The sequence below is a fragment of the Salvelinus sp. IW2-2015 genome, unplaced genomic scaffold (assembly GCF_002910315.2).
Source record: "Salvelinus sp. IW2-2015 unplaced genomic scaffold, ASM291031v2 Un_scaffold2213, whole genome shotgun sequence".
Classification (NCBI taxonomy): domain Eukaryota; kingdom Metazoa; phylum Chordata; class Actinopteri; order Salmoniformes; family Salmonidae; genus Salvelinus; species Salvelinus sp. IW2-2015.
The window spans coordinates 59,630-70,367 of NW_019943543.1; the positions used below are offsets into that span (position 1 = coordinate 59,630).

The following is a 10,738-nucleotide window of genomic DNA, read 5'->3' on the forward strand; positions in this document are numbered from 1 at the left end:
CCAAGAGAGAACAGAGAAAGAAAGAGAAGAAGAGAGAAAGAAGAAGAAGAAAGAAGAAGTAGAACCAGCAGAAAAAGAAAAGGAAAAGAAGCAGCAAGAAGAAAGAGAAGAAAACAGAAAAAGAAGAGAGAAAAAAAGAGAGAAAGAAGAAGAGAGAGGAAAAAAGGAAGAAGAAGAAAAAAGAGAAGACGAGAGAAGAAGAGAAGAAGAAGAACAGAAAGAAAAAAGAAGAGAAGAATAGAGAAAAGGAGAAAAAGAGAAGAGATAACAAAGAAAAAGAGAAGAAGAAAGAAGAAGAGAGATAAGAAAAAAGAGCAGAGAAGACAGAAGAAAAAGAGTAAAGAAAGAAAAAAAAAAGACATAAAAAGAAAAGAAGAAAGAAGGAAGAGAAGAGAAAGAAGAAATAAGACAAAAAAGAAAAGAGAAAAAGAAAGAGAAAGAAGAAAGAGAAGCAGAAAGAAGGAAAGAGAAAGAAGAAAGAAAAGAACAGACAAAAAGAGAGATAAAAGAAGAGAGACAGAGAAGAGAGAGAGAGAAGATAAAAGAAAAGAAGAGAAAGAAGAAGAGAAAGAAGGAAAGGAAGGGAAAGAAGAGAGCGAAAAGAGAGAGAGAGAAGAAAGATAAGAGAAAGAGAAGAAAATGAGAGAGAGAGAGAGAAGAGAAGAGAGAGAGACAAGACCAGATTTACCGCATCACCAAAAAAACCAAACCCCCCCCGCCTACCCCCCCCATTTCCACATTAAGTACCCACCCAATACCCATCACATTACAGATCCACCCAGATACCCACCACATCCAGATACCCATCACATTCACAGATACCATCACCACAGATACCCACCCAAAATACCCACACATTTACAGATACCCACCACATTACAGATACGCCATCTACATTACACATGATACCCCACCTTAACAGAAAACCCCCATATACCCATCACATTACAGATACCCACCCAGATACCCATCTACAGATACCCGATACCACGATTACAGATACCCACCCAGATACCCATCACATTACAGAATACCCACCCACCGATACCCATTTCACATATACAAGATACCATCACATTACAGAATAAACCCACCCACAAGATACCCATCTCACATTACAGATACCCACCCAGATAACCCAGCACAATACAGACCCCTCCCATTACCCATCACATTACAGATACCCACCCATATACCCATCACATTACAGATACCCAACCCAGATACCCACCACATTACAGTAGTACCCCACCCAGATTTACCCATCACACTAACAGATAACCCACCCAGATACCCATCCACATTACAGATACCCACCCAGATAACCCATCACATTACAGATACCCCACCCAGATACCCATCACATTACAGATACCCATTCCAGGAGGGGTATAGGGCCAGAACCCCACCACAATGAGACATGATCATGAAGTTGATATAGACTCTGGTTCCAGAGGTTATAGGGCAGAACCCACCACAATGAGACATGATCATGAAGTTGATAAGACTCTGGTTCCAGAGGGGTATAGGGCCAGAACCCACCACAATGAGACATGATGATGAAGTTGAATAGACTCTGGTTCCAGAGGGTTATAGGGCCAGAACCCACCACAATGAGACATGATCATGAAGTTGATACAGACTCTGGTTCCAGGAGGTTATAGGGCCAGAACCCACCACAATGAGACATGATCATGAAGTTGATATAGACTCTGGTTCCAGAGGGGTATTAGGGCCAGAACCCACCACAATGAGACATGATCATGAAGTTGATATAGACTCTGGTTCCAGAGGGTTATAGGGCCAGAACCCACCACAATGAGACATGATCATGAAGTTGATATAGACTCTGGTTCCAGAGGGTTATAGGGCCAGAACCCACCACATTCAGAGACATGATGATCATGAAGTTGATACAGACTCTGGTTCCAGAGGGTTATAGGGCCAGAACCCACCACATTCAGAGACATGATGATCATGAAGTTGATACAGACTCTGGTTCCAGAGGGTTATAGGGCCAGAACCCACCACATTTCAGAGACATGATGATCATGAAGTTGATATAGACTCTGGTTCCAGAGGGTTATAGGGCCAGAACCCACCACAATGAGACATGATGATCATGAAGTTGATATAGACTCTGGTTCCAGAGGGTTATAGGGCCAGAACCCACCACAATGAGACATGATGATCATGAAGTTGATACAGACTCTGGTTCCAGAGGGTTATAGGGCCAGAACCACCACCAATGAGACATGAAGTTGACACAGACTCTGGTTCCAGAGGTATAGGGCCAGACCCACCACATTCAGAGACATGATGATCATGAAGTTGACACAGACTCTGGTTCCAGAGGGTTATAGGGCCAGAACCCACCACATGAGACATGAAGTTGACACAGACTCTGGTTCCAGAGGGTATAGGGCCAGAACCCACCACATTCAGAGACATGATGATCATGAAGTTGACACAGACTCTGGTTCCAGAGGGTTATAGGGCCAGAACCCACCCACAATGAGACATGAAGTTGACACAGGACTCTGGTTCCAGAGGGGTATAGGGCCAGAACCCACCACATTCAGAGACATGATGATCATGAAGTTGACACAGACTCCGGTTCCAGAGGGTTATAGGGGCCAGAACCCACCACATTCCAGAGACATGATGATCATGAAGTTGACAACAGACTCTGGTTCCAGAGGGTATGAGGGCCAGAACCCACCACATTCAGAGACATGATGATCATGAAGTTGATACAGACTCCGGTTCCAGAGGGTTATAGGGCCAGAACCCACCACATTCAGAGACATGATGTATCCAGAAGTTGACACAGACTCCGGTTCCAGAGGTTGCAAACGGCCAGTTCTTCTTGACAAACTCCCAGTCGATCGATGCAAACTTCTCCATGGCAATCAGTCGGAACAACCACCACCGCAAACACCGCTGTCAGGACCAGAGAAATCTGGAGAGGAGAACACGCACATAAACACACACACAGATACACAGACAGACACAGGTAGAAAGTGGAGGGGGAGAGACAGAAATAGACAGCAGAACTAGACTATTTATGAGGCTGTCAGTTTTGGGTAATAGATCCGGGCCTAGTTTTCTGGGGAAACGTGGGTCTGGGAATGTGTCCGTTTTGGGGTAATACATCCTGGCTGGGTCTGGGAACATGTGTTTACAATGTCTAGACTCTATGGAGCAACATTGTTAAACAATGACTCACTGTTACATGTCACAGACTCTAGACACGTCCTATTGTAGTTGAGTGATGAGCAACAATAAACAAACAATATCACAACAACAGAGGGGCAGAGTCACTGTTTCCAAGGAGTGGCTGTTGTATTGATGGGTCCTCTCCACCAGTGGGTGGTAGTAGACTGCTAGAAAACTCATCACTCTAGTAGGTAGAAAACTGTGTTCAAGGGTTGTGGGGGGGAGGTCAGTTCATTTTCAATTCAGTCAATTCAGAAAGTAAACCGAAATTCCAATTCGATTTTCAATTAAAAAACATTTCAGTGTACTTCTAGAATGTACTGAATTGAAATGGAATTGACCCCAAACCCTTACAGTATATGTACACACTGAGGATAGATCCACAGTAAAAGCCTTTTTATTTGTGTGATGGAAGGTCTTAGCTGTGAAGGAGATCCCAGACACAAACAGAAAGACACGGACCCCACAGTACAGCCTGATAACTCATGTGATGACGAGGTCTTACCATGAAGAAGACGCCAGACACAAACAGAAAGACACGGACCCCACAGTACAGCCTGATAACTCATGTGATGACGAGGTCTTACCATGAAGAAGACGCCGGACACAGAGATCATGAGCCGGCTGAGTTTGTCAGTGAAGGGCTGGAAGGGCTCTGGCTTGCCAGAGATGTGGTTTACTCTCTCTAACCTGGAGTACTTGGCTTCGAACTGGGGCCGCAGATTCTCCTGGGACAAAACACACATACCACCGCAGTATATCATTTCAATTACGCTGATATTTCTGACTGGAGCCAATCAAAAGATACCTCCCATCCACACAATGCTTGACTGTATCATAAGAAACATTGACATAGATGAATATGATGTGAAATCATATTCAAATAACCAGATATTGCTGAATGAGAAATGGCTGAACACTAGTGTACATACATGTAGAGATGTCTCTGACATTATTTCACATGAATAAAAACAGATACTTCTGTCTGGATCAAACCTCTTCCTCCTCCCAGTCGATGAGGTCCCAGTCATACGTCAACTCCGCCCTCCTCCTCTTCCAGAACTCCAGGAACACCGTGGCTACAGGGACAACATTCCAACAGAACACGGAACACGGAGAGGAGGGATCCATCAACCTTCATGGAATGACTTGCGTGATTTATTCCAGTAGCCTGAATTCCTGAACCTGTTTTTGCTCATGTTCCACTCCTTGTACTCCGTGACATGTCATGTTTGGCATGACGATTGGCAAGGAGTGGAACGATAGCTCTTGGGGGTGTCTGGCGTCTCTTGGGGGTGTCTGGCGTCTCTTGGGGGTGTCTGACATCTCTTGGGGGGGGGGTACTTAAAGTCCATATCTTTGACAATTGTGGGAGGGCCCACCTTGAAATCTGAATTCTCAATGGGGAAATATCTCTACGGCACATTCCCTACACACAGAAACATTGGATACACATGAGAACATGGTGACTTCAAAGAGTGATTCAAATGTATTTTTAAATGTGCAGCAAGATTCAGCTTGAATGGAGCTTGACCCACTCCTGTTTACAGAGGGAGAGTAGACGGGGAAAATGAGCTTTAGACGCCTGGGTTCTTTCACCTCATCTACACACGTACACGACACGTACACGACACGTACACGACACGTACACGACACGTACACGACACGTACACGACACGTACACGACACGTACACGACACGTAGTACACGAACACGACACCTACACGGACCACGTACACGACATGTACACAGCCAACGCTGCTGTCCATGCCATAGACCCCACTAAACCACTGTGTCACTTCCTGTTTCACACTGTGTATTTAAATTACTGTATCCCCCTGACGTAGGCTCATCATAATATTTATACTACTGTATTACACTGTTTTAAAATTAATTGAAATACAAACAGGTAGACAGCAGACTACCTGCTGTATTAAGTTTTTTTTAGTAGAAACGCTTACTAACAAGCACTTAACAAAAAATGCAGTAATACACACCATATATTTATTTACACACTGGCTTCTTTCTTTACTCTAATATATCTACTGGTGTTCTTGTTAATCTTAGTTATCTGTGTAAATTCCCCCGGTGTAATACACTATATATAGTTGAAGTCGGAAGTTTACATACACTTAGGTTGAGTCATTAAAACTCGTTTTTCAATTACTCCACAATATGTCTATGATAACACAGCTATAGTATGCTCTCTTGGCAGAAGTCGGTTATGGACAATCTACTACTTTTCCAACACATTTGTTACAGACAGATTATTTCACCTTATAATCACTGTATTCCACAATTCCAGTGGGTCAGAAGTTTACATACACTAAGTTGACTGTCCTTTAAACAGCTGGAAAATTTCCAAGAAACGATGATATGTAATGACTTTAGAAGCTTCTGATAGGCTAATTGACATCATTTGAGCTAAATTGACATCATTTGAGTCAATAGGAAGTGTACCTGTGGATGTATTTCAAGGCCTACCTTCAACTCAGTGCCTCTTTGCTTGACATCATGGGAAAATCAAAAGAAATCAGCCAAGACCTCAAAAGAATTGTAGACCTCCACGAGTCGTGGGTTCATCCTTGGGGAGCAATTTCCAATGCCTGAAAGAAGTACACGTTCATCTTGTACAAACAATATTATGCAAAGTATAAACACCATGGACCATGCAGCCGTCATACGCTCGAGGAAGGAGATGCGTTCTGTGTCCTAGAGATGAACGTTACTTTGGTGCGAAAAGTGCAAATCAATCCCAGAACAACAGCAAAGGACCTTGTTAACGCTCGTCTGAAGAAGAGGACCAAAGCGCAGCGTGGTTCATGATCATTTATTCCCAAAAAACACTGAGCAAAATAACAAAGTGAGAAATAAAACAGTCCTGGTGCAGACGCAAACTGAAAACAACCACCCACAAAACACAGGTGGGAAAACAGGGCTGCCTAAGTACCAATCAGAGACAACGATAGACAGCTGCCTCTGATTGGAACCATACCAGGCCAAACACAAAGAAAAATACAACACATAGAATGCCCACCCTAATCACCCCTGGCCTAACCAAAATAGAGACTAAACCCTCTCTATGGCCAGTGCGTGACAGGACCTTGTGAGATGCTGGAGAAACAAAAAGTATCTATATCCACAGTTAAAACGAGTTCTATATCGACATAACCTGAAAGGCCGCTCAGCAAGGAAGAAGTCACTGCTCCAAAACGCCATAAAAAAAGCCAGACTACGGTTTGCAAGTGCAACATGGGGACAAAGATTGTACTTTTTGGAGAAATGTCCTGTGGTCTGTATGAAACAAAAATAGAAACTGTTAGGCCATAATGACCATCGTTATGTTAGGAGGAAAACGGGGGAGGTTGCAAGCTGAAGAACACCTTCCCAACCGTGAAGCACGGGGGGGTGGCAGCATCATGTTGTGGGTTGCTTTGCTGGCAGGAGGGACTGGTGCACTTCACAAAATAGATGCATCATGAGGCAGGAAAATTAATGTGGATATATTGAAAGCAACATCTCAAGACATCATTCAGGAAGTTAAAGCTTGGTCGCAATATGGTCTTCCAAATGGACAGATGACCGCTCAGCATACTTACAAAAGTTGTGGCAAAATGGCTTGAAGGCCAACGATAAGTCCAAGGTCTATTGGAAGTGGCACACAAAGGCCTGACCTCAATCCTATTGAAAATTTGTGGGCAGCACTGAATAAAAGCGTACTGTGCAAGGATAGGAGGCCTACAATCCTGGCTTCAGTTACACCAGGTCTGTCCAGGAGGGAATGGGCCCCAAAATGTCACCCAAGCTTATTGTGGAAGCTTGTCGAGTGCTACCCGAAACGTTTGACCCAAGTTAAAGCAATTTAAAGGCAATGCTACCAAATACTAATTGAGTGTATGTAAACTTCTGACCCACTGGGAATGTGATGAAAGAAATAAAAAGCTGAAAATTAAATCATTCTGTCTACTATTATTCGATATTTCACATTCTTAAATAAAGTGGTGATCCTAAGTGACCTAAAATAAGGAATTTATACTAGGATTAAATGGTTAGGGAATTGTGAAAAACTGAGTTAAATGGTATGTTGGCTCAGGTGTAGGTAAACTTCCGACTTCAACTGTACACACAAAAGTATGTGACACCCCTTCAAATTAGTGGATCAGCTATTCAGTCACACCCGGTGCTGACAGGTGTATAAAAATCGAGCACACCGGCCATGCAATCTCCATAGACAAAACATTGGCAGTAGAATGCCCTTATGAAGAGCTCAGTGAATTTTAACTTGCAACGTCATAGGATTGTTCGTCAAATTCTGCCCTGCTAGAGCTGACCCGGTCGACTGTAAGTGCTCTTATTGTGAAGTGTAAACGTCTAGGAGCAACAACGGCTCAGACCGCAAGTGCTAGGCCCACACAAACTCACACAACGGACCGTCAAGTGCTGAAGCGCGCTATGGTGTTAAAATGTGTCGTGGAAAAGTTGCGCAAGATTATGTTATAATGCTGTATTGCATTATAATGGTTGTTTTATTCGACAGAATAGAGTATTCTGGTCCAACTATTTGTGTGTGTTTCCACTGAGGATGGGCCTCTATGCAGATAGCACTGACAGAGGAGATTACGATGTCTTTGGGTGATAAAAACCTAACGAGCATTCCAGATTGGATGAGGTAATGGTTCTGTGCTATGAAGGTACAGGAACGAGATTAGAACCTCGTTCTGAGGGACCAAAACTGAGCAAATAATTTATAGCCGAATGGATATCTGGCTAAGAGATACTCCTTTGACAGTCGCACATTAAATAAAGTGCAGGCCGCCTATTAGTGAGAAGATTTCCTTGACCAAGATCTGTTGAGGATCAAACCTTCACGCTTGTAGGTACCTGAGAGGAGGCCTGTGGTACTCTGAGCTTATTAAAAGCCATCTGTTTTCGTTCCATATGTTGGTCGGGCTGCCTACGTCAGTTCCAATGGTTCATTAAGAACTGGTGTACCTCGAGACTTAGAGAAAGTCACAATATAGACAACTTTTCTATCGCAATATGCTGCATATTTGATTAAATGAGATGTAGGGTCATAGTAGTCCAACCTCTGACTGTGAGTGTAGTCTGACATCTGGAATGCTAACTCCTACGAACTCGTACTTTAGATCAACTGCATGATCATTGTTGCTGCTATTTTAGATGGAGCTCAGAAAGCCTATGCCACTCAAACCCTCCCTGGAACCAGTATCCAGTAGTCAGTTCATAAACCTCATTGAATCCCTATTGATAATCCCTCTGTGTGCTTTGTGGCTCTTGGCTCTGTGGAAAGTGGTATAATGCATGTACGATGCTGTATCAGCTGGAGCCGAGTGATCCAAACTGTGTGATGCCTCTGGATTCTGGTGAGCGAGACTGTCATCAACAGAGTAATTAATGATGAGCTGTGTGTTGTGGGTCTATCTGGTAAGTGGTGGAGGGCTTATCTATGAGAGGTAATGTCTTGTAAGTTGTCGATTGTGGTCGTGCATCTGTAATGGTAAATGACCGAGCAGGGGCACTCCACAAGAAGTCCTGAAGTAGTCAATCGCGTATTCCTATGCGCGGAACGCCAGGGAGCCGTATCTCGTAGGAACGTTGGAGTGGAAATGGGTGCTATTGGGGTAGTCCGGCTCTGGAGCACGTTGGAAACGTGTGCTTATCCTTTGGAATGGTGATGGTTGATTGGAGAATCCACGTGCTATACTGATTCCGATCTGATTGGCAGTCCAATGGATGAAATCTGGGATCTGGGAGTTTGCGCGGATGCAGGAGAACAACTACCTGCCCGAATGCATAGTAGTGCCAACTGTTAAAGTTGGCTGGAGTGGAGGAGTGATCGAATATAAATTTGGTCTATGGGGACTTGCTGCGTTTTCATGCTGGTCGGGGGGCCCCTTAGTCCAGGTAATTGCATGTAAGGGGAAATCTTAATGCTTGATACGTATGCATACAATGATATCACTTTGGTTGAGACTAATGGAGCTATTCTTTGGAGCGGGGGGGTGGGATCCTGTAATTTTTTGGATGGGTTATCTGTGTGGATGGTTATCTGTAATGTGTATGTGTATTGCTGTGACCGGACACAGTTTTGGGAAAGGGGGGGATGAAGCCCTTTCCGGGTTTCAGCATAGACAATATTTTGCCCCGTTGCACAAAACGGAGACAAATACAGAGATGGGTGGTGTCTATCGGTAATGGAGATTGGTGTGTGTGTGATGGGAAGTATCAGAAGGAACATGGATGCGGTATCTGTAACTTGTGATGCGCGGCTTATTATGGACCAGAGCCCTGACCGCTTCAACCCCATCAAAAACACGTTGGGGTTATCTGTTAATGTGAGGGGTTACTGTGATGAATTGGTGAAAGCGGGTCATATGCCGAGATATGCTGGTGATGAAGTGCCAGAACCTAAAACCCACATCAGTGTGTAATCTGTTGTAACCTGTGCTGAGCCTACACTAATGCTCTATGGGTATCTGGAATGTGTTGGTGATGCGTGTTTATAATAGTTGGTCTGAATGATGGAAGAGCAGGGGGGATTTCTGGTGTCGCACATTACTTTTGGTCCGCCAGGTGTTGTATGTGTATGTTATAGATAGCATTTGATTGCTGCTACAGTTCTTATTTGGGCGGTATCTGTAAGTGCGTTAATCAGATTCTGTTGGCCTTCACCCAATGGGCGTCTTGAGTCAGGGTAGATACTGATAATGAGTTGAGTGCCACTATAATGTAGGGGAATGAGGCTTATTCCTAGTAGGGCCCTGGTGGCATATAACAGTATGTGCTGCACTATATAGGAATAGGTTCCATAGGGGCTCTGGTCTAAAGTAGTGCACTATATAGGGAATAGGGGTTCCATAAGCGGCTCTGGTTAATTAGTAGCTGCACTCAATATAGGGATCCATAGGGCTCGTGGTCTAAAGTGGGCTAGTATCGTACCACTTAGGCTGTATAAGAGTGTGATAATAGGTCATGTTATGATGGATGTTTTTCCATTATATACTTTATTTGGACTGGGTGGGGTATAGCGGGTTAATAGTGTGTTGCGACAAGAATGGGGATTCTGGCAGTGGAGGCATTTAAAAGATTGCTTGGGAAAGTGTTAGCCGTGGATGAGAACGATGTTGGGTGAGGTGACCATCTAGGATTCCAACAGCCAGGTGTGGTGTTATAGCAACACAGTGTGGACTGTGTGGGTTTATCTGTCTCACACACACACAACACACACACACACACACCTACCACACACACACACACACACACACACAGCGATCAACTATCTATCCTGCACACACACACCACCACACACACACACACAGCACACACACAACAGCAACTATCCACTGACACAACTGAGCACCATCTCATCCGTCTCTCTCCCTGCGTTTGCGGAATGAGTATCTGTGATGTTCGGAGTTCTGAGCGTCTATCTAGGCTAATTACTAGCATTGCTATTAGGGTATCTAATTAGTTACATGCTCTCTATCTCTCTCTCTTT

At 44.0% G+C, this 10,738-nt stretch overlaps 1 protein-coding gene across 1 annotated transcript in view; it reads right to left on the reverse strand.

The window, feature by feature from the left end:
- Nucleotides 1–10,738, reverse strand: part of LOC112073299 (anoctamin-3-like) — a 71,446-nt gene that overhangs the window by 18,285 nt on the left and 42,423 nt on the right. The window contains 4 exon segments of the mRNA XM_070440096.1: nt 2,744–2,922; nt 2,924–2,962; nt 3,807–3,947; nt 4,216–4,298. Coding sequence (XP_070296197.1) covers nt 2,744–2,922; nt 2,924–2,962; nt 3,807–3,947; nt 4,216–4,298 — 442 coding nt within the window.